Source organism: Gordionus sp. m RMFG-2023, chromosome 3, assembly GCF_954871325.1.
Source record: "Gordionus sp. m RMFG-2023 chromosome 3, tfGorSpeb1-WG-v2, whole genome shotgun sequence".
In the NCBI taxonomy this organism is placed as follows: domain Eukaryota; kingdom Metazoa; phylum Nematomorpha; class Gordioida; order Chordodea; family Parachordodidae; genus Gordionus; species Gordionus sp. m RMFG-2023.
The window spans coordinates 34,530,620-34,556,884 of NC_088777.1; the positions used below are offsets into that span (position 1 = coordinate 34,530,620).

Genomic DNA, 26,265 nt, shown 5'->3' on the forward strand with positions numbered 1-26,265 from the left:
GATTATGATACAAATTGTGTAAGAATATAAGATCTTAAATTAAAAACAAAGAATTATAAAGATAGCATTCATAGTAGATAAAATATAAAGAAGTTTGTGTTAAAGTTAGTTAAAGATGATAATTTATGAAATTAACAGAGAAGTTACTGGTAAACTTAGATAAAATATTTTAGATTTAAGAATTATTTTAAGTTATTAAATAATTGATCACTAGAGATAACTATAAAGAAAAAGAAACATTTAAAGATTTGGTAAATAAGATTAGAGACTAAGACGAATATACATTTATTGTTAAAAAATAGTTGATGTTGTAATTAAATTCTTATGGAAGATTTACTTTAACATTTATTTAAAGGGCTGCGAGAGATAAAACAGCCTCATGGATCTGATATGTCAAGGTAGTAAATTAGGTTGTTGATTAACCAAAAATCTTAATATAGAGAAATGGCTTTCGTCATTAGAAAATTTATGCCGCAATCGAGCTCATTTAGAGATCGGATTTTTATTTTTGATTATTAATAAGAATTGAAATCAATTGTGCAACATTATTCTAATAATAACAGAAAGAGAAATATGCTTAGAAATATATGTCCCTTGCTTTTCAACAACGTGTGTTGAAAACCTTAATGATTTTAGATTTCATTTGTTGTTCAAAAACGTGGGTGTGAAAACCATAATGACAGAGTTCAGTGGTTGTTCAACATAGGTATGAAAACTATAATGATTATACTTCATTAGTTCAACAAAATGTGTGCGAAAAGAGATTATTTATTTCAGAAGTTTTTTATCAAATGATATAAACGGTAAAGAGGAGAAAAAAATAAATAGGTATTATATTTTGTTTTAAAGACGTGAGCGCCCAAAAGCGTATAAAGTAGGAGGAAATAAAGTTGCAATTTTTTTGAAAAAAAAGATATATTTATATTATGGGTAAATATAGAATTTTTTTAGATTCAAGATATTGAAGAGAATTTTATATTTAGAGTCAGCTTTAGACATGGTTGACAAAAGATGTGGATTGATAACTAAAGGACAACTACTTGCAGATTTTCAAGAAGATATGGGCCTAAGCTTCATTGAGGTAAAGGGGTCGTAGAATTTGATATAAATATATAATTTATTTAGCATACTTTGACTATATATTATTATTTTAAGATTTAATTTAGAGAAAAAGTGAGCAAGTATTTCGAAGTTAAGAAATTAGATTATGCAATGAAGAATTAGATTAGAGGCGATAACCTTATACATTAAGACGAAGTGGACATATGATATATTTTATTGGCATATTGAACTATGTAGTTTAAATTTGAGAATAAATGTAAGAAAAAGTGATAAAATAGTTCATAAGTCATAAAGGGTTATATAGATTATTTTAGGGATCAAGTGAGAATAAAGACAAAGTCGATATTTAGGAACTGTCATAGAAGACCCGAAAGTCTAAAAGATATATACGGTTACAAGAATTAGATGCCAAGAACTAATCAATAATAAGAGAACGTTAAAAATAAGCTACTAGATAGAACAGATGTTCGAGACATTCATGCTGCATTAATCGCTTACTAATATCGACAATTGTTTACGGAAACTTTAGTCTAAAATACGAAAGTTGACGATCATATAGACCAGGATTCTTGGAAAAATCGTTAATAGCAAACAAATTATCGTCAAACGTTTACAGAGATAAAGAGCTAATCGGTTAATACAAAAGAACGTTAGAAATAGGCGACTAGCAAGAACAACTGGTCAATACTTTCAAGCTACAATCGTTAATCGTTAACAAAAGTCATCAATCGGTTACATAAATAAAGCGCTAATCCTTCACTACCAGAGAACGTTAGAAACAAGCAAAGACTAGAATAATTTATCTAGAGAATTCCAAACGCTTTAGAAGAAGCAAAGATGGTAAAGAAAGAATAGTATCAATCGATAATCGTTGACTAGCAATCGTGGATCGTTTAAAAGCAAGAGTTAATCTGGTTTGTCAATTACTGATATCAAGAACTATAACAGATGATAGGATCCCAGAATTTCAAGCTGTTATCGGATACAAACAATCCTTAGAAGTGAAGAATACCTGACAATGGACAACCATCGTTAGAACATTAAAGAGTAAGCAGAATAGATTTGGTGGAGATACAAGATCAGTAAAGACAAAATCGAAAGAAGTTGGTCATTCGTTAAGTGGTGGGTCTGACTTCAGTGGAAGGGTGTTGTGATTGTATTATTTTGATTAAAGATCATGTATATAAATTTGAATATTTACGGAAAATAGTTTTTTTCTTTCTATAAAGTTGAATATTTAGAGTTGAGGTAAAATTTGAATATATATATTGTTAATAATACGACGAGTATTATATTATGTAAATAATGAAATTATTTATATATGGTTTTTTATAGAAAAAGAAGATATTCTTTCTTTCTTTTTTACTTTTATATTTTATTTATCTTTTATTTTTGGTTATGTTTTCACTTTATATTTAATTATTAGTAATTAATAAAGATTTAAATTTTATTATCTAATTATATTTCTTTATATTTTATTTTTTAGGTTCAATTTTTTCATTATTTGACAATTATCTGTCCACCCCTTGATCAACTCCTGAATTGGTAACCATATTACCTTTCTCCTTAAATCCTCCTCTCCCCTGTGTCCCAATCATAAAAGTTTGACCTTTTATTCTCATAATACGACTTCTCCCCAGTTAAACTGGGCATCCATATCAAATATATGCTCAACGCTCCAAAAATATTATATTGTGTACCTCCTATTATTTCATGAATTTTAAATTTTCCATCCCCACATTATGAAAAAGTTACGATAAATTTTAAAATTAATTAGGTAAAATTCAATAATAAACATATACATAAATTCACGCATAAAAATTTCACATAAACAACGGTTTTTTTTCCTACTAATTAATTCCGGTATACAACGGTTATCCCCTATATAATTCCCCTACACAATCGTTTTCCCTATAAATTCCTGCATACATTCCTCGATATATATACCGTACACAACGGTTTTCCTTGATATATATCCCGTACACAATGGTTTTTCCTAATATAAAACTCCCGTACACAATAGCTCTTACCTTTATAATCCCCGTACAAAATCGTTTTCCCTATATAATTAATGTATACAACGGTTTTCTCCTATATAATTCCGGTATACAACAGTTTTCATAATTCCGGTAAACGACAGTTTCCCCTATATATTTCATTACACAACGTTTTTCCAACTATATAACTCCCGTACACAACAGTTTTTCCCTATATAATTTTCGTACACAATTTATTAGATGTCTGCATTGTGCGGCCTCTGAAAAAAATTATTTGGACTGGGCAAAAAAATTATTGGCCAAATTAACACAGAATATAATCGGAATATATAATATTAATTGAGAATAAATTAGCTTTAGTAATTAAATTATATATCTGGGCAGGTATAAAAAATCATTTATAAGATATTTTTAAAATATTTTCACAAATTTTTATATAGAAGAATTAAAATATTTTATCCACCAAATGGCGTATTTTAATATTTTTCATTAAATTTTATATTTCTTAATCAATTTTAATAATTTATTTCAGTTGCTTGATAACATTTATAAATTGATTTACCCTATACAATAAAAAAGGTATTTGCCTACCATAGTTTAAAATTCTCAATATAAAATGTCAAGATCAGGCAAACCGGAACGACTACGAGAGTGACGGTTCAAGTCCGATTGAACTCGGATTCAAATATGAACGGGGAAAGGGGCTCTATATATTTTTTTGAGATATCATTGGTAAACAAATTTTGTTAATGCTGTTATTATATAAATTTTTATATTACACAACAAAAGTTATATACTAAGTTTTGTTAAATTTCACAAGAACTAGGTATGGGATGAAGCTTAGCAGTTAACCTAGAGCCAGGGTTAGAGAGATGCGGTTTAGGGTAGGTCTAATCAAAAACGAATAGAATAATGAATACGAATAATAAATAAATACCAAAATAATTATTTGAAACGAATAATTAATGTTTTAACACAATGTAATCATTTGTCATTTCTATTAGTAGCCTATCAATCTTAGAGATGATTAAAAAGATCATTAAATGCATAAAAACTTTTCTATATTAGATCTAATTCTTTCAAAAAGTAGTATGCGTATGCCTTATAAAGAACCAATAAGAAAATCTGCATTAAAAATTTGCATGATCTATATCCTCAGATTAATAGATTTGTCGTGCAATAAATATATTCTCTCAATATATTTTCATATGAATTATTACATAATATTTAAAAAAATGAACTATACGAATGATTAGATCAAACAAAGATAGTAAATTTTATTATTCGTATAAATATTAAATCATTCGATTGTTTAAACAAATCGAATAATGTACTCTATTTGATTCCTGGCAGGTAACATATGGGTAGGGTTATACAGTTATGGTAGGATCGGTTGAATTTTTCCAAAATGGGTTGAAATTATAATTACTTGTTTTTTATGGATCAAATTTTTATTTGGTGAATTTTTTCTATTTTGTTGAATTATTTAAATTTTTTTAGGATTTAATGTGGAATTTTTTTTCGAGAAAAAATTTCCCCGTAGATTATTTTTCAGAAGAACTATCTACCTGGTGATTTATTAGGTCGAAGTTTATTATGATTCCCCAGTCAAGATCCTAGCGTCTGAGCTACAGAAAAAGCTGCAAGAAAATAATTTTAAAAAATTTGTATATCAGGATAATTTATGACATTATTCTAATATCTTTACGATAATATAAAAAATCAATAATGCTCGAAGCTATTCATGGGATACTCGTATATCACTACCAGACATTTTGATTCTTATACTTAATAAAAAAAGACTTATTATTTGAAAACAAGTTTATATTAATCAATATTGCTTTAAATAGATTTTTATAGCAAAAGCATAAATATAGTGTTTGAGATAATTTTGGTCTATTTTCAACACTCTTTAAAACGCTTATCATGATATTCTTATCTTTAATATTAAAATCTTCAAATTTTATATTTATAATTGTTAAATTAATAAATTGTCTAAAATATCAAAACTTAATATAGAAATTAAATTTTGAGCAAGGTATAACAGTTCATTTTAAAATGAAAACAAAATAATAAATTGAAAAATTTGTTCTAAAATTATATAACTATGTAGAACGGTTTATTCTATAAAAATCAAAAATATCGGTCAGATTTTCTTTTATTAACATTTTTCGCGTTTTTCTTATCGATAGTTTTTGAAGGATTTTTCGGGATTAATTTATCGTCATTTTGAAGATTTTGGGGAAATTTGGGAAAACCAGATTTTTTAATATTTTTAAGGTTTGTGGGGTATTCGTAAACTGGAACGGATTCACTGGAATGTCTAAAAGATGGCCGCCTTTCGATGGCACCGATTCCTTTTAAAATGACCGATATATCATTGTCATTTTTTGATATTATGTCGTCGCGGATAAAATTTTTCGAAGATAATTTTCGAATATCGTATGGCACATCGATTTGGATATAATTATTTGTTTTATCTTCATTCGCAATTTCATTGTCATTTTTATATTTGATATTGTTTTTTAATGCCTTTATCTCGTTTTGATGAAGATTCGACTCTTGATTTTGGATCATTATAGCTATTAAATATGTTATAAAAAAAATAATTTATTTTCAATCAGAGTCCTGGAACAATTTCAAGAAAAATTATGAAACGAAACAGGGTTATTAGAAAACATTCCCTAAACAATTTTGGAATGTTCTGAAATTTTTATAAATATGAAATAAAACTTTTATATTACATATTCCAATACTTATAAATGGCTCATATGTAAATAAATTCCAGTTTGCTTCAAATAACAATACTATAAATATATGAATATCTATCAGATTTAAAATATATTTTTCAAATATATCTAGATACAGATTATATGGATGGCCTTAAAATGTATCTGAAAATAAATATATCTTTCAAGATAAACTAAAGATATAATAAATCTATTTTTTTTAAATTATAATCATGTAAGGTGTGCATAATACTAAAATGAAAAAAGATTATTAAAACTCAAATTGTAATTGAACAATTCATTTTTTATTCAGTTTGATATTTTATTCATAGGCAAAATATATAATTAAGCTATTATAAATACCATTGTTAACTTTGATTATCACACTCATTTAAACAGTCACACTAGAAGTCTAGTGCGCTGCAAGAAGTTTCATGTTATATTTCATGAATAACATTTTTTTTATACAAGGATAATGTTTAGATTAAAAACTTTAAATATGTTAAATCACGATATTTATTTTTCAAATGATTAACAAAATATAATGGAGTGTTAAAGATTATGCCCTTATCTCATACGAAAATAATTTAAAGCTTAAAAAACCAGATTTTGCAGATTGAAAAAAAAACTATTTAATCAAGGTTTTAGCTAAATAAATATTATCCCTGCCTCGAGATTTTACCAAAAAAGCAAAATAATCTCTCCCATAATGGAGAAAAATTAACTTAGAAACTAAAATCTTCACTTATCCAATTTTTAAAAATCGGATAATTCGACATTTATGACATTAGTTACACCCACTATTTCTAACTTATTCTATAATTTTTTTTATCTTTCATTTTTGTTAATAAAGTCGAATAATTTTTACAATCATCCCTAGCCCATTCCAAAACAAGTCTCCTGCCGTATAAATGACTGCTTGGTTGAAGAGCTTCTAAAGCCCGCGAAGCCTCGACAGAATTGGCAAATTTTACGAAAGCGAATCCTCTACTCTGATTGGTCGAAGAACTGTTTTTTTTGGTCTCGGGGGCTTTGTCGGAGAATTTTCGAGGCAACCGGACAGAATCGACATGACCGAACGCCGAAAAAAGTTCACGAATTTCTGAGATATTCGCTTGGAAGGGAACGTTTCTAACCAGGATATTGGTATTGGAGCTAGTGGCGTTGTCAGTTAGATTAGATGATGTTAATCTTCTAATATTTGGAAGAGGAGCTAAATTATTTAGGGGAAAAAAATATGATGCATTTGGATATAAAATTTATTTTTGATATTTTTAAATTCTTAATTATTTTTATGTAACTAAAAAATTTGATCATCAAGTATCGATAAAAATATTTAATTGGTTGATAACAATTAAATTTAAAATAACAACAAAAAGAATATACTAAACTTAAAATAAGTAAAATATATAAGATTAAAAAAAATTAGATAAATTAAAAGGCCTTAATACCAATTCTGGTTATAGATTCATTGACAGAAAATTGAAAAAATTTTCAGCCCTATTTTTTTGGTAGTAAAAAAAGTGAGCAATTTTTATTTACTAAAAGAGAATTATTGTGGATATTAGATTCGAAAAAACATCTAATTTCTATGAAGAAATGCTCGCAGCCATGATAGGAGAGGGGATTTTAGATTTATAATAACTTTGATAAAAAATAATTTAATGTTTGAGAAAGAAATGGGTAACAAATTTGGATGGTAAATCTCAAGAGAAAACCCAGTTAATAAATCTTGAAAAGGAGTTTACAAAAGAGAACAATATGAAACTAGATTTTAAGGGTAACCCAAACCAGTTTCAAAATGGCTAAAATTTAATGACATGAAAATGTGAAAAATGTCGGTTGGTAAGAACTCGAGGGAATGAGGTGTAAAAAAATTGGAAATATTCGGTATCTAACCAGTCCGATTAGGTTGGTTACAAAATAACGCGTTTTCCTATAAAAATAAAACCCAATTGGAGATGGAACATGAGATAATTTAATATAAAAAATAAAACCATTTTTATAAGAATTAGAACGTAACAACTCCATTTTATGGCCATTGAATTCTTTTCCCTGTAATTCTTTGAGAGCTAGTGTAGCCAATTGTTCAGTTTGAAAGGTCAAGAAACCGTACCCCATAGAGAGTGTTTCAACTTTTTTTAAAATATTTAAATAATAAAAAAACAAGTTTTATTAATTGGCAGAGACCTGCAAATCCGCCCTGAAACGGGCCGAAAAATGGTATGATTTTTATAAATTACTCAGTTGGATAATTATGAGCGTTTAATATTCATTTATTGCTCATGTTTTCAATTTCCCTTTGTAAAAAAATTGTAAAATTATACGAAGTAATGAGATTATTTATGGCCGGGCCTACAAATAATCAAAAATAAAAGTTATCCTGGCTAAAAAAAATCCCGGGCAAAATTTTTTAAAGATTCCGGGCTAGGTTTAAAATTTTTTTTTTGAGAAATACTCCAGCATGTGTAAAGTAGCTACCATATCAATTTAAGAAAATTAGATCAACTTTTATATGGCGAAATTTTACGAAATTTATTGGGTGCGGGTAAAATAAGTTTTAAAAATAATAATTGCCCTGTTTAACAAATGAAATTTGAAAGATTTCAAATGTTCAAGTGAGGATAAATAATTATAAAACGTATGACATTATTGCATTCAAATATAACTTTATTAATATTTTTTTAAACAATTTATACTATATAATCCAAAGCAGAGAAGTAAAATGAGCCCATATTACCGAGTTTTGTAGCAATGCTCTAGCATTTTTTTAAAAAAAGGTAGCGGTGCTACTAGCAACACTGTTATTGATATATATTACTATTTCCTCATATTATGCAAACTTGTTTAAAAAATAATTATAGTCTGATTTCTTGTGGAGTAATTCTATAAAAAAGGTCATTATTATTATGGATTGTGAGCTTAAATTCAAACTCGCAACTTACTGGAGCTCATTTTAGTAGTTATGTGGTTAATGCGTACCATAAATATCACTTAAAATCATAAAAAAAGCAATCAATACCTAATCGATAACTTTTCTGCCCGACCCTTTTAATTTTGATAAAATTTTTCACACTGAGAAAACAACATAAGAAAGCATCGAATCCAAATTTTAGCCTCCAAGTACTTAGTTTCTGAGATATTAATGGTCAAAAGTGCCAAAAATGACCGTATAGTAAAATACAATTTTTAAAAATTGAGATAAGTTAAAAATAATGATGCTTAAAATAAAAGTTATATATGATTTTGTAACTCTATTAAAGGCGATTTATTAGAAATTAAATGTTTATAAAATAATAATCTTGCGGTTTTTTATTAAGTTATAAATTTTGAACCTGAAAACGCCAGGGGTTTCGCTTTCAGAATTTCTTTGAATTTAATATTTTTTTATTCACTTATATAATATCTATAAGTAAAAAATTTTTAACTTGGGACAGCCATGGGGCTTTTAGTTACGATTTAAAAAAAAATTTTTTTTTTAAAATAGATGGCGCTCCTATATAAAATAACGCATTTTTGTTAAAATTATTTCCATTTTTAAACATAAATAATAATATTTTCCAGCATTAATATAATGAAAAATATTATTCAAGTCGGCAGGCTTTATTATTATTACAAAAATTAAATGTTTTTAAAATAAAATGATTACATTCCTAAAGATAATTATGATTCCGATATCTCCTGCAGGAAAATATGAATGATAAAAGCCAGTTTTCAACCTGCCTGCTATTAATTAATTTTTATTTTACAAATATCTCGATATTAATTACATTTTTTTCATAATTATAATGTATAAATATAAATGCCCAAATAATTTTAAAGAATCTAAGTATACTTTAATTACAAAATGAATCTGCCAAATGTTATGACAAGGAAAACTTAATTTACAAATATTGAAGCGGAAAACACTATATTTCTGATGCTGTAAGTGTTTATCACGAAAAAAATCTAGAAAATATAAATTCTGACCGCGAATATGAAATAAATAATATCATCACAGTATATATATCAATAGATACAATCAATATTAATATAACTGAAATTGGATTATCTCCTATTATGAAAAAAAACTTACCAAAAAAAGATAGCGAAAATATCAAAAACTATTATAAAACTAATAATTAACAATCCAGAATAGGTTAGAGGCCAAGGAAAGTATACAAAGACCTTATTCAGGTCAAATAATTATACCTGTACAATTTTATAAATATATTGAAGAGTCTATAAAAGGTATAAATTTTTCTTATGCCACCATACCAGAATATGAGGCAGGAGAGATAAGGCTAATTTAGTAAATTTATTTTAACACATGGGACATAAAAAATTCACGCAGTGTTTCCAATAGGTCTAACTAAGCTCATTACTATAATATATACCAATTTGCAGACGTTTATTGTGGAGAATATAGTAAATCAATGTGATGATCTATTAATCGATAATAGAGAATAAATAATGCGTATGTAAAAAAAACGATTGGTGGTCAGAATTTGTACACAAAGTGGATGTAAATAGAGATGAAATGAGAATAAATTTTCTCCATCCTAAAGGAGGAGTAAATTCTCTGTTTATGCAGCAGCACCAGATCTCCTTTTCATATCCAAAAATAATATTTTAACAGTAATTTAATTAAAGACAACTGGGTATACTTGTCATTTACTGTAAAATGAAATTATCAAATACTTAATTTGATGTAAAGCAAGTTATCTTTCATGTAATTTTGCTATAATATTTGCAAAATTAATAAAATTTTTCCAAAATTTAAATTTAAATTTTTACATGAAAAATATTAATATAATAGCAGCTAAATAATTTTCATGATAATAATGCTTGAAAATCTTATTATTTATGTTTAAAAATGGGAAAAATTTAAAAAATAATAATTTTAGCAAAATGCTTTATTCAATATACAAGCGCCATCTATTTTTTATAAAAATATTCATTTATTTTTTTAAAAATTGTAATAAATTAAAAAACCCATGGTTTTAATAAGTTAAAAATTTCTTACATATAGATATAATATAAGTTAATAATAAAATATCTTCGGAAAGCGAAACACCTGAAGTTTTTAGATTCAAAATTTATATATATATTTATATTTTCCTCTTTAGCTTTTACCTTTTCTGGTGGTAAGCTCCTACAATATCTCTGTCCACTTTATGTTATTCATACTATCTCTTTTATCTAATTTATACTTCTTTATATTGGCTCTAACTTTATGGCCCCATTGAAGTTTTAGCCTTCCTCTTTCACGTTTACCCATCACTTCCAAACTCTCAACCTTATTTTCTATGTAGTTCATAGGCCTTCTCATTGTATGCATACCACCTAATTCTGTTTACCATTATCTTAGTCTTATAAGCACTACCTTTAAACTTCCTAGTATTCTTGTACTTCTCACCTTATCCTTTCTTGTTACCCCAGCAATCATCCTCAGCATTCTCATTTACATAGTTTGTAGACTTCTCTCGTCTGATTCCTTGGTTGGCCATGTTTCCGAACTATATAGAATAGTTGGTTGCACTATGGAACTGTATATTGTTCCCTTCAATTTGTGTGGGGTTCCCTTGATTAATTTTACTCTTCATCTCTTTTTCTATTGTGCCGTTTGTTTCCCAAATATTTGCAGCTTTCAATTTCATTTATATCAATACTCTCTGTTTCATCTCCTCCTATCACCATATACTCCGTCTTTTCTCTATTTACTTTTAGTCCGTGCTTTTCTAGGATATTTATCCAACTCACCAATCTTTCTTTCATTTCATCCTTGGATTAGGCAATTATCACAATATCATCTGCAAATATTATATTCCACGGGACTGTTTGAGGTATAGACTGTGCTAATACATCTATTACTATTATGAAGAAAAGTAGGCTGAGAGCTGACCCTTGATGAACTCCCTCGGCTATTGTGAAGCCTGTTGAAGTAACAGTTGTGCTACGGACCATTGGTATGGCCCATATACATATCCTGTATTATTCTTAAATATTTTTCGGGAATCTTTTTGTGGCTAGCGCCCTCCAGATATGTTTTCTTGGGATTTTATAGAAGGCCTTTTCTAGATCGAGAAAGACCATGTGTAGCATTTTGTTCTTTTCCCTGTATTTTTCACTCATTTGCCGAATTGCATGGATAGTATCAGTTGTTGATCTTCCAGGCATAAAGCCAAACTGAGTCTCTCCTAGGATTATGTCTCTTAACCTTTTTTCTATTATTTCGTAGAGTTTAAGACAGTGTGACATTAGTTTTATGCCCCTATAATTTTGACAATTGTGTGGATCCCCTTTATTTTTGAAAGGAACTAGATAGCTCTGCCTTTATTGAGGGATCTTTTCATTTCCCAGTATTTTATTGTATAGATTTGTGAGATGTATTCCATCATCTTCTAGTGCTTTAAGGCTTTCTATTGAAATATCATCTGAACCCCTAGCTTTGTTGTTTTTATGCTTGAGGCATATGATTATTTCTTGTTTTGTTATTGGTTGTACAAGATTTTGACATGGGGAGTGTTCATCTAGATGTAGTATGTAGGGATTAAAGTTGAGAAGCTCTTGAAAATATTCTTTCCATTTATTCATTATTTCTTTTTCCTTTATTATCAATTTCCCATCTTTATTTTTGATTACTTTCGGAGCTCCGTTTATATCCCTAGAATTTTTTTCTCGCTGTTTGGCTACATACATGTCATGGTATGCCATAGCTTTGGCCCTAGCCACCGCCTTTGTAGCTATTTTCTTGGATTTTTTGTAATTTGTCTTGTCATCTGGGTTTTTGGATTTGTACCATATTTTATATAGGGCTTTTTTCTCCCGTATAGTGGTTTGTACCTCATCATTCCACCACCATAGTTCTTTGTATGATTTGTTGCCTCCCCTTGTCAAGCCTATTGTTGATTTGGCAGTGTCTATTAATCTGGATGAAAGGTCTGTCCACATTTTTTCACTGACTTGTGAGGAATCTATTGTTTCAATGATTGCAAAGGCATCTGCCATTGATTTTAATCTTCCCCATTTAATGCATGGTTCAAGTTTTATCTTGTTTTGAGTGGATTTTTTTGCGATGTGTAAATCCATGACTAGTAGCTTGTGTTGTGCGGCAATATCTTCTCCTGGGATGATTTTGCATTCTATTACATCTTTTCCTAGGATGACTTTGCAGTCTATTACATCTTTTAATCTTCTGCGAGAGATAAGCATGTAATCTATCTGGGTTTTCCTTGCACGACTTTCATATGTTATTAAATGACTGTCCTTTTTCCTATAGTAGGTGTTGGTTAAGGCAAGGTCGAAGGCTTGCACAAATTTCGGTACATGCTCTCCTTATCCAAAACCTCCATTATGCCTTTTGTAGCTGTCTCTTGCTTTTCACACATGCGCTTTTAAGTCACCACCTATTATGACTAGGTCATCCTTAGGGATTTCCATTACAGCTTCATCAAGGATAGCTCTAAAGTCATCTTTCTCCTCTTCTTTGCAACCCATTTGTGGATCATATACTGAAAGGATGTGTAGTATTATTGACCAATGCAGAGTTTTATCTTCATTAGTCTATCAGAGATCCTGTTGACTTCTACTACTGAGGAGGTTAGATCTTGACTGAGGATGATGCCGACACCGTTTCTATTGTTAACAATTCCATTATACAATTTATACCCATCTCCAATCATTAACGTCTTCTGACCTTTCCATTTCGTCTCTTGTATGCACGCTATATCAACTTTTCTCTTGTTCAACATTGATGCCAATTCTCTCGTCTTACTTTTAAGTGCCCCAATATTCAAACTTGCTAACCTTGTCTTCTTTGCTTTGACCTTTATTTTATTTTCACATTATGGAGGTTTACACCCTGCCCGTCGCTTGGAGGGAACGCCCTAGCTTTCATATTCATATTTCCATTTGTGTCTTCATTTTTGTTTATTGGACAAGTATCCCTAGCACCCGGCTGTCCAAGCCTGTCGGTGACCGGGGTGTCATCTCTAAGCTCCGAAATCCATCTTACCATATGTCTTTACATCAGTCATCGAAGAAAAACCGGAAAATTTTTACATTCCTTACCAGGATCGAACCTGGGACTTTCTGTTTCCAAGCCTACATCATAACTCACTAGGCCACCCCGGCGATAGATTCAAAACTTATATAATAAATAAAAACCGCAAGATTATTATTTTATAAAAATCTTTAATTTTTAACAAAAGGCTGTTACAAAATGTCATATAACCTTATTTTTAGTATTATTTGTTAACTTATCTTAATCTAGTATTTTTCGAAAAAGTCATTTTTTGGCACTTTTGACCATTGATATCTCAGAAACTAGTAGTACTTGGAGTTAAAATATTTGATTCGATGCTTTCTAACGATGTTCTCTCAGTATGCATAATTTTATCAAAAAAGGTAGGCCGATAAGTTATCTATTTGGTATGGAATTACCCATCAATCTAGTTATTAAAATAAAAATATTAAAATTATTTAACAATAATACTTGTATTTCATAATTACAAAGAAAATTTTTATCAATCATTTCATTTCTAAGGATGTAAAAAACAGTTTTTTCCCCAATGTTTTAAATAGTAATTTATAAAAAAATTCCGAGAGATAGAAAGAAAGTTTATCATAAAAAAACTAGGATTGCTAGGATCCCTCTTGTAGGCTATTTTTGCGCAAACGTCGCCAAAACTGGCAAACATCTTTTGAAGTTCAAAATTCGTGGTAGAAAAATTGAGATTTTTGACAAACAGAGTAGAACCCATGGTTGTTGAATTGGAAATATTAGAAATACTTTCTGTATTCGTTGGGGCAGAATTGTTATTCATATTTTTTTCTGTTTTTGAAGTAATAGGTATATCTGCATGTGATTATTTTTTTTAATAGGAATATATAAAAAGTAAAATTATAAATAAAATCTTTTATAAACACTAAAGACATTAATTCAATGGTCATAAAAAAAATTCTTTCTTTTTTAAAATAATTAAGTAGATAATCAAAGTTTTACAGGAATTCAACCACCTTTTCATGACTTAGATGAAAAAATAGGAACTAAATAATTTCTTTTCTTCCCCGATCTATTATATTTTTCTAATATATCTTATATATTTATTTATTTTAAAAGTAATTCTACTATCCATTCATTTATACTCATTCATAATCAATTATTTAAAAATATTTGACTTCATTATTCAGCCATTAAAAATTAATCGCGTCCATTCATTCATAAGTAAAACTCTTATGAATATAGAGACAATCAGGATTCTAAAAGGAAAATGAATAAATTTATGGATCAAGAACGGAACGGTGATTCTAAAACGTTCTGAAAAATAATCATAAATATATATATTTTTTTAAATTACAGTTTGCTTAACATCATAAAAACAGTATTTTTGAATCAAATTTAGAACAATCTTAGTAATATTATGAAATAAAAGTTTCACATTTAAATGTACAATTCCAATAAATAACATCATCGCATATATGATAATCTTTTAAAGAATATTTTAATGCTTAGATATATACCTACAAAAATAAGAATCGAATATTTGCATTATTCATATTTAGGAATCGAATAATTGTATCATTCGTACGAATTGAATAATTCCTTATTTATATTCATACGAATAATAAAAACATTATTCGATTTGATTCGAAATTTAAATTCTTTAAAAATATTCAAAATGAAAAAAAAATTAGATGAAAGATTCTCAATAATTATTTGAATGAATCAGTAAATATTTCTTGTGCAAGAAAATTATAAAAGGTTTACTTATAAAAGATTTTTTACTAAACATATTTGGGATTTTGGGTTAAATTTGATCAAAAATCTTCTTTCTTTAAAAAAACCTTTAGATTTTTTTTTCAAACTCTGGAAAAATTAGATTCTTATCATTTAAAAAGTGATTTAGAAATGTAAAAAAATAAAAATTCCGTAAGGAAAACATTAAATACTTACAAATAATTTTAATATTTATGAATAAGTTTTCATATTTACGAATAATTTCGAAGATATACGATAAATTTTGAATAATATGAAATAATTATTTTATACGAATAATTTAAAATTTAATGGATAAAATATCGACGAATAATATATTTTCCTTATTAGTATTTGATTCGAATAATTTGGATATTCGTATTTGTAATATACAACTCGAATAAAATAGAACATTGAATAACTCGTTTTAGGTATAGTTAGATATAATAGTTGATTTATATTATAATGTAGAGGGCACGAAGCCCGGCTCAAAAGCATGGCCAGCGGGCCTGAATTGATCAAAACATTTTTAGAAGTTTTGAAAATATTATAAAGCACAGAATTAAGTAAATTCATATTGATTTCCTTCATAAAAAATTATTACATTGTACAAAATATATTGTACAGGCAGTAAAAACTGGATAGAAGATTTTCACGAGTCGGTTCGAGTTTGGCTGATTTCTGTTATGAAGATTAGTAAATACAATATGTATATTAATAAAAATAGAAATAAACTGTCCCAGCCGTAAGTATTTTTTTTTTAATATTTTTCTTCTTAGATATCAATAATATTGTGTATTGTTGATTGGTAGGAATTTAAACAAAGAATTATAATAGATACATATTTTTTAACGGGGAAATATATGGATAATATTAATATATATGTATTTTTTGAGTATTCTTTTTTTTTTGAAGATTTGTTTTTGTTTTAAATAATAGAAGGAAAATATTTTACGCGGAATAATTTTTAATAATATTGTTAATGAAATAAATAATTTTAATATTTGAAATGTAAAATATTTAGTAAGAAATTAGTTAGTAAGAAAATTGAGTTTAAGTTGAGGTCTAAGAACTGAAAGTTGAGATTAAGTTGAGTCTTAGAAGTTGAAACTTATATATTTTCTTTCAGGAACACGTTCCAGAATCGAAACTGGGAAGGGAGCTATTATTTGGCTGAAACAATAACGAAAAAAAGCTTTTGTTCCATGTCCCTGGAAATAAACAATTCATTCATTCGCATAAAAAAAACCTTTATTATGAATGAGGCAATCGATAGGAGCCCATTCAAGGTAAAGGGGAACATCTTTAAATCTGGTATAAGCTAAGCTTTTGAAAGCTTTTCTAGCGTCTTGAGGCTCTATGAATTCGACGATACAACTCAGTCCGTAAGATGGAGGCAGAACGAGGCGAGAGATTTGACCAAACTTTTCGAAAACACGCCTCATGTCTTCTTGTTTAGTTTCTTATAAAAAATTTTAATTTTTCTTTGAAATATCAACGAAATACATCATAGTATTTTACATGGTGATTGGTATTAAGAGAATATAAGCGATAGTATTCTTAGTTGGTTTAAAAAATTGATGAAAGTATTTTATAACTGTCCAAATTTGAGACCGTTATCTGCAATGGAAACGAAGGCACTAATTAATACAACTTACAGTAAAATTAGATTATAAATTAACTTTCTTAAAAAAACACTAATGAACATAAAATACTAAAAATTAACCTGCAGGTAAGTTTTTGACTAGAATGATGGTCTTGCTTCGTTTGAATTCGGCTAAAATTATTTTGCATTTATTTAGGAAAAATATATTAGTCGAGATATATGATCCAAGTTCAATCGTTTTCATGGACTCGGTCACTTGATTTTAAATTAATTTCGAACAAGATGGAATCTCAACAAAATTTTAAATTCATTTTGTTTTCCTAATTGATTTTATGAATATTATTATCAAAAATAACCATAAAATTGCATGTTATCCTTCATCACATATATATTTTCTGATTTTACTGTATGGTATTTTTTAACAGTCAAATATAAAAAAAAAATCGGATCGAACCTATATCTAAGATAAAATTTCATATCAGATAATACTCAGATTATTGGGAAAAAATTCTCGAATCAGATCAGTCGAAAAACAAAATATACATAATATGTCTGATATGCAGGGCACTAGAATTAAATATAAAAAAGTGCATGGTGAATTTAATTTTAAAAAGACGATTTTTGGCTCCTCTAAATTTTTTTAAATTTATAGATAGTAGTACCTAGAGTAACTAAGAAAAATGTAAAATTTTGAATAAAAAATTAAAATATCTAATTTTCTTTATGAAATTTTACATGACCAAATATTATAGTTGGATATTATAATATAACCAGCAATTATTAATATAAATTTTATACCATTTAATAATATATTTAAGCATTATTTATAATTTTAATGTTTGATTTATTACTTTTGGGAATTTATAAAATTATAAGCGTTAAAAGTTTAAGAAAATTTCGATATTAATTTATGACCCTTAGGAAAATAAGCTGTACATAAAGTGTGCTAAAATTATAATATATTCATTTAAGGCGTAAAATATTTCTTATTCGTTTATGGCGGATTATAAAAAGGTGATTACTTTGAATTCTTTTAATGAGATTAAATTATTCGAGCGAGTGCAAAAAATTTAATCATGAATATCAAGGAATTGTTAAGTTATAATACATCTCAGGAAACACAAAGTTAAAAGTTTAAAAAAAAAACAAACATTGGGCAGAGATGTTCTCAAAACTTTCCAATCTAACTCCGTTTTCTATGAGGAAGGTTTTCATTTCATTCACAACTTCTGTTTCTCCTAGTGCTAATTTAACAGCTGAGCTACTTTTCTTTTTGCTTTGTATATCGTTCTAAAATAAATGGCATATATTTATTTAAAAGAGAGAAAAAAATATATCAGTTATGAAAATATCATTCAAAATTATATTTGAATTTCATGGTATCTTGAGATTTTCCTAAAATCAACATATCATTAAAAATAAAAAAAATGATATGAATTTTACCAAAAACTTATTAACTTCTAGATCAGAGAGTAAAATAAGAAATGAAACAAAATAAATAACTTCTTCGAGATTATTCCCGTATAGTTCTCTTTTATCGACTTTGTATTTTGTCGCCATAACGTTAGCGATGGCCGCTGAATCTACGAAAAGACTGTTCCAATTTTGTGTCTTTTTCGAGGCGGTGGCCACCTTTTCGGTGTTTTGGCAAGTCTTGTAAGAAGAAGAAGGATCGGTGAGATTATTTACTAGAAAAATATTTAAAGATGATGAAAAATAATATGTATTTATTATAAAATAAAAAAATATTAGAGGATTTTTTTTCTTTTGATCCTTAAATAACTTTTGGAAAAGAGAGGTGATGAAACTTGATTGCTATAATAGCTTGTTAGTAAAATAAATAACAGTTTATACGAAGTAGTGTTAAACGGCTCGATTTTTAATACTTTAGCTAAATTATTATATTTATTTATAAATAGAGATCAAATGAAATTATAATGAGAAAATTTCTTTTGTTTTCATATTTTAATATGAAATTTAATTAAATCGATGCCTTTATGATATAAATATATTTTTAAATAAATTTTAACCTAATAGATTGATAAAAATGCTTTAAATATATATCAGTAAATTATATCAATATATTCACCTATAATATTTTAAAGTATTTGACAGTATTTGAGTAGGTCAAATAATTCTTCGGTCAAATGACTAAACTCTGATTAAATTCCTTTAATTAATCCTATTAAATCGCAAAATTATTTAGTATTATAAAAAAAATAAATGATGAGTTATATAAATAATTACTTGATGTAATTTTTGATATAACTATAACGGAAGTAACCTTTTAAAGAATTTTACTTGTAACTCGTTACTTTTCAAAGGTATTTTAAGAGAATTAGATTTAACATATAAATTTATCAAATTAATTTATAATATTATATTTTCATTTATAGATTGGGATGATGATTTGCAATATTAATTTATAGTTAGATTATTTTAATATTTATATTTACCCTGGTAAATTTAAATATTAAAATTATATTTTTGATAAAAGAATAAAAATAGTTTTGAATTATTTTCTTAACCAACTACTCCCCTTTTGAATTTTTTTTTTAAAATGAGCCCCTCCCCACCCCCCTTTTATCATAAAAGCGAAAACATAGCATTCCCATGTTTTATAAATAGTAAATTGGTCTCAATTAGTTGTTACACGGGTCGTTTTGAGCCGATTTTTTAAAACGGCAAACTCTATATTTTAACAAGAAAAACATTGCCTTCGCCTAGATATTTCGATAACATATGTCTAGACCTTTGCTCCTTTTATGAGCAAAATCTTTAAGCTTGATAATTTTCTGGATGAAATATTGAGTTAGCCATTTTTAAAAATCGCTAAATCGAGTCGTTTAACAACACTAGTCTCAATTTTATAAAAATAGAAGCATTATTTTTCTACAAAAATTTTTATTAAACTTTAGAATAGGGGTTACATGGATTGCCATTCTTCCCATTAAAAAAAGTATTATTTAAAAAAGATAGAATGCTTTCAATAGGAGAGATCTGGGGTCGTATGAGCCCGAGGTTTTTGAGAATTTTGGGGTTTTTTCCAGCGTACTCAACTATAGTGATTAATTTTTTAACTAAATATGAATAACTATATCAATGCATATGCAGCTATAATTTTTTTAAATATCGGATAACATGTAAAATTTTTATAACACATGGTTTATACCCTAAAAAGTAACTTTTTTAAATGCTGCAATTTATCAAAAATAAAAAATAACAAAGGTTTTAATTATCCAATAAATATCTTATATAAAAGATTAATTCCTATTCTAAAAATTATTCATTATTTGTATAAAAAAATATGCTTAAACTACCATAAAATTAAATTAATTTATTGTAAAAGAAACAACTAACAAATGATGAAATATCATTAATATATTTAATGAAAACCCGTCCTTGTTAGTCGTTATGGAGAAAACAAACTTACGTTCTGAAAGATAATCCATACTTTATTTGTTTAAATTGTCAATAAATTTCATTAATTTTTAATAATTATTTTCAATTAAAGCTTGTTTTTTTATCTATAAAGTAGTTGCAATAATATATATATATTATTGTTTTTAATTCTTATTTATATTAAAAAACAGCATGAAATATAAATCTATATTAAAATAACATTTTGAAAAAAAAATTAATATGACATTTAAAAAAACAAGGGGGGGGGCGGAGACAAAGAAAGGGACTCTTATTAAAATCCGAGGAAAATAGTTGCCTCGAAATACAGCGATTTAAGTTGATTGTAACATTTTAAAAAAGGATTCATGATCATAATTAATTTGAATCTTTTTTAACCTAAAATCATAAAAAAAATGAGCTTAGTGGGCCTAGGGATCCATTAGTTTGACCTTTCAGCTATAACAATCAGATCAATGTCTGGGTTAAAGGAAAATTAGGAGACACAAGTGAAATCAATAAAGTGTTTTCCTCTAAACCAAGGAATGTATGTGGGCCCATACGGTCTTTTCCCATCAGACAGAAATAAGTAGACGGGTTCCAGTAGGTTAGGCTGTTGGTCAACCCTAATTTATTAGATTATAGAGTTAATAGCCCAATATCGATTGAACCGGCCTTTAGAATATAAACAGCTTAGACCATGTCTACCCTTAGGGTCGGAGTCTTTTCCTACCCTTTGCAAATGGGGTAGATATATGTCACGACCAAGTCTATATCTTATGGTCACTAGCTCCTCTTCGGATAACAAAAGATAGATTGGCACTAGGGACAGCTTCAAGCCATTCGTGGCCTGAGTTTTGTCCCAAGTATTTAAGGATTGGAATGTTTTCAAGGGAGGGGTTCATTCCCATCAATTTCTTAAAGTTAGACAGAAGGGGGGCCGAGGACTGTGGAAGGATAAAAGGCATAATTTTTTCTTCCATAAGTCGCTGGTATAGACTATCTCTGCCCCTCAAAAGTTTAATTATTATTCCTCGCTTTAAAGCTGATAAAGCTAAATTAAGAGGGAGAAACTCTAAACCACCTTTCTTGTCATATTTAAAAATGATCATATTTCGCAACTTGAAAGCGCCTAATTTGAAAGCTCATCCTTCCTCAAATTATTTACGGAAAAATTAATATAAGTATAATTGTTTTTTAATATTATTTTTATAGCATATAAATAACTAAGTGAAATAAAATGTGATATATTATTAATTCAATATTATCAAGTTAATTATATTGACATTTCCCTTAGGGCTAGCATGCTTCCAGGTCTCCCCTAAATCTTTAATTCTAAGACAATCGATAAGCGTAAAATAGATCATTTTTTATATTTTGACCTTTGATATATCTATGAAAAATATAAACGCTAGGATGCTAACGTTTAGACCATGTTATAGTTACATGTACTTGTTTGTATAAAAATTTTCGCCCAAATCCCAAGGGGTTCATTTAAAAATAATGTTTTCTATAAAATTTAATGTAAAGATCAAATCAATCTTATTAATAAATGATGACCTTATGGGGGGTCTTAATATTAAATTTTTAGTCATTTTATTGATGAGATTAGATAAAATCGAGAATTATTCTCTCTACTTAAAAACGGGAATAGTCGTCATAAGGCTTGTTGAAAGGGTACATGTTGTTTACTCAAAACCCATCAAAGTGATAAAATTCGAAATATCTAACCATTGTGGATGTTTTCTTTGGGTTCATGGGAGGGAATCAAATGAAGCATTCTTCCCATAAAAATCGTTCCGTCCAGCTCCAAAAAGGCTTCTTGTGCTTGTACTGGCAGCAAAAAGGTTACAAAACCGAAACCTTTTATTCGTTGGTTTAGTTTGTCCAAAGGGAGGTTAACTTCAATCAGGCGACCATACCTAATACAAATTATTTTTTAAAAAATCAATTCTTACATTATTTCTCTCATTTTTCTTTACCTTTCTTTTTTCTCATCTTTCTCTCTGATTTCAAATAATCATAAAACTTTCACTATTTTTTTAAAATATTTTATATCAAAGAATTAATTAACCTTTTCCTATAAAAAATACAACCAAAAATAATCAATTTCGAGAATTGTTTTATAGGCTTAATCACTATATACGTAATTATCACTCGGCTTATATATATTATTATGTGTTAAATGAGGGGCTAGGTTTTTGTAAAATAATGGCTTAATTACTTTTTAAGTGGGAATAAAAAAAATTATAGGGAGAAATGTGTCATGACATGAGGGAACGTTAGATTCCCCGCGCGTGAATAAAACTTATGATTTAAAGTACAAACTTAATAGAATATTTTTGCAAACTTAAAAAATAATCTGATTATGTTAATCCTTTCAAATTTCAATTAACGGTAATATAAACAACTAAATTAAATTTATAGAATCTTAAACTTGTACATCGTCCTAGCGAGCTCGACTATATTAGTTGTTACGAATTTAGTGAACGCGTCAAAGAATTTAAAATGAAATTCGCATAACTCATATGTGTTCATTTAAAATATTACATGAATAACATATGATTCCCAAATTTAGTTCAGTAAATTAGTTATAATTTAAGTTATGCACTTTGGATCTTATGCTCACTCTGAACTCTAAAAGATCATCATTATATCCTATAAATCTGATTAAAATAATATTTATACATGATAATTATAACTGAATAAAATTGCGAAATTAAAATTTAATTTGAATTTGCATAAATTTTATTTAATGTCACAAATAAATTTCTAACTTTAATTAAAAAATTTAATCAAGAAAAATATCTGACCCCGCTGCGATACCAATTTTAGTGGCCGTTATCGTTATAAAAAAAGAAACGCCGCAAGGCTTTCGGCGCAAAGATATAAGTATACTCATATTAACGTTCCATCATATTTTTGTCCTCTATACTTATTAGAAATTGTAAAAATAAGTTTACTTTTTATTTTTAGGCTTATATTTTTTTGTCATTGGAGAAATTCTTAAGAATTGAATCATAATCGCTTTATTAACGAGAGAAAAATTTCCATTTCTTGTATTTTATATTTATCTATTTATTTAGTATGATAATTCTTAGCTTATTCATGGCAGTAATACTTTATTTACAATCATGTGCTAAACAGGAATGAAGATGGGTGTAAGTAATTTCATTTAAAAAAAATTGACATTTTTTAAAAATTTGCATTTTTATTTTGGGGCTATAAATTTTCAAGAACCTAAAGACCCTCACATGCCCTTGAGTATGCTGGCCCTTGTATTATGCCAGTGAGTCTAATGTATTACTAATAAAATGCGCGCATTAAATCCATGATCCAAATAAACTCTTTATTATCTATAATATATATATAAAAGCTGTGCCACACTCACAGTGTCACAATTTATAATATATATTTTAAAAATCGTGAATTTTGAAAAGCATCTGTGGCCTAATCGGCAAGAGAGTCGCTTACAAATCTGATGGCCCTGGGTTGGAATCCCAGCAAAGATCTTTTTTTTCTTAATCCAACTTGGTGGTTTCGTCCTTTCGGATGGGCATTAACTAAATTCCCATTGGGCCTGAAAATGTTGTCATTTGCAGACCTCTGGTGGTAAATGCATGGGAAAATAAAATTGGTAGACGCATATCATTTATAAATGGATTCTTTAGCAGAGGTAAAATTCATTATGATCTGCTGTTTCGATGTCATAGTGACTAGAGGTCAGTGTTGTTAAACGCTACTTTTAAAAGTAGCGCGCTATAGCTACCGCTATCGTTTTCAAATGAGTAGCGCGCTATTAGCTACTTTAAAAAAAAAGACGCTATTTTGATTTTTTTAAAAAATATTATTTACGTAACTTTATTTCCACAAATAAAATATTGGTGTAAAAACATGGCTATAATTTGTTACATATATATATATAATTTATTTATTATTGCACTATAATAATAATAACATTTCGGTACTCTCATCCCCAAGTCTAGAGAGACCATCAGAAAGTATAAAAATCGTTCAGCACTAGCACTTGAGGGCAACGCAGTATTAAATTTAATAAACCCACTTTTATATTAAAAAAATTATCAAAAATATTTAAATGTTTTAGATTTAAAAAAAGCATCTAGAGGTTCAATAATATTATTATTATTTATCAAAAAAATCGTCTATGAAGGCCGCGGTTTCGATCTTTCTTTAGTATTAGTATCGTGGTTAGGCATGGCATTTTTTAACTTTACCATCAGCCTATCAAGTTGCCCTTTAGATTCAGTCAAATTAATGTATGGTTAATTTAACTTGAAACTAGGATGAACGATAGCAACTATTACATTATCATCATCATACAGATCTGGAAATCTAATTTATATAAAGCGATTGTATTTATTATAAAAAAAGAAGAATACCTTTTTAATTTTCAAAATTTAAATTTATCTGAGATTTAGATTCATTTTAAAAAAATATTAAAAAGCATTAAATTATGGTAAATAAAGATTTTAAAAATATAATTATTATACACAAGGTAATTAATAATATATTAATTTTGAATTTTTATAACTATATATTAATATTATACATTGAGTTGTAAATAAAGCCAGTTTAAATTATGGCTAATCAAGCAATAAATCATTCATTTTATATAAATAATAGAAAATAAAAAAAAAGTTTTGACCTTTTCTCAATGTCTTGAACAGTATCTATTATAAAGTTCATTATGACTTTGACAGCCAATTTTTGAGATACACCGGGTGTTGATGAATCCAAATTGCTCAATTTTGTTTGAATTAAATTTGATTTGGAAGTGGATGTATCTTCTTCCATTACCTCCAAAACTTTTGAGATATTTTTTAATCTCTTTATAATTTGAGGTGTGAACAGTCTAAAATTATAACAGTAATACTTAGAATAAGGAGATAAGTAAATAAAAATGATTGAAAAAACTATTTTAAAATGTTTTAAATTTTTTAGATAAAATTTATTAATATATAAAAAAAAAGATTAATCTTTGATTTAAAAATTAAGGATTAGCCTACACATTGATATTAAATTTGTTTTATATATTACTAAATGTTTTTTGAAATTAAAGCTGCTTGTATGATTTGAGGATAAAATTTTGCGACACATCTTGCATCGAAACCGATATCCAGTAGTAATTTTTTCTTCAAGATTAAAGTATTTTTTTAATTTTGAGAAAGGATAATCTATATTTTTCTCCTTTTCCAAAGAAATTTCGCTATTTCAACAATCTCACACATTTTTAATAACTAGATTTATAATGCTAACTAAATTTATAATGTATATTTTTAAATATAAATTTCAAAATTAAATTAAAGGATTATAATTTTAGATTTAATAAAAAATATATTTTAATAATTTTTAGATGTATTTATTATGTAAAATTGAAAGTATTTCTAAATTAGTAGCGAGCTACCGCTATCGCTATTTTCTAAAAAAAGTAGCCCGCTAAAGCTACTGAAAAAAGTAGTGCGCTATTTTAACAACACTGCTAGAGGTCTGCTAGTGCACTTGCCTGCTCATTTATTTAAAAATTTTGTTTAACTTGCCTGTCCTATGTTTAAAAATTATTATATTGGTTGATTTGGCTCTTATGTATTATTTTAATATTTTTTACACTTATAAATTATGAAATTTATATATATAAGCCGTGTCATACTCACAGTGTCACAATTTATATATATTTAAAAAATCGTTAATTTTGAAAAGCAACTATGGCCTAAT

General features: G+C 27.4%; 1 protein-coding gene across 1 annotated transcript in view; it reads right to left on the reverse strand.

Annotated features, from left to right (window-relative positions):
- Nucleotides 1-5,100: 5,100 nt before the first annotated feature.
- LOC135927559 (probable RNA-binding protein 19) overlaps nucleotides 5,101-26,265 on the reverse strand; it is a 28,845-nt gene continuing 7,680 nt past the window's right edge. The window contains exons 6-14 of the mRNA XM_065463619.1: nucleotides 22,264-22,454; nucleotides 18,637-18,821; nucleotides 18,285-18,423; nucleotides 17,254-17,304; nucleotides 16,777-16,989; nucleotides 14,406-14,627; nucleotides 7,786-7,923; nucleotides 6,657-7,001; nucleotides 5,101-5,641 (exon numbers count right to left, since the gene is read on the reverse strand). Coding sequence (XP_065319691.1) covers nucleotides 5,193-5,641; nucleotides 6,657-7,001; nucleotides 7,786-7,923; nucleotides 14,406-14,627; nucleotides 16,777-16,989; nucleotides 17,254-17,304; nucleotides 18,285-18,423; nucleotides 18,637-18,821; nucleotides 22,264-22,454 — 1,933 coding nt within the window. The 3' untranslated portion in view covers nucleotides 5,101-5,192. The remainder of the gene's footprint in view (nucleotides 5,642-6,656; nucleotides 7,002-7,785; nucleotides 7,924-14,405; nucleotides 14,628-16,776; nucleotides 16,990-17,253; nucleotides 17,305-18,284; nucleotides 18,424-18,636; nucleotides 18,822-22,263; nucleotides 22,455-26,265) is intronic.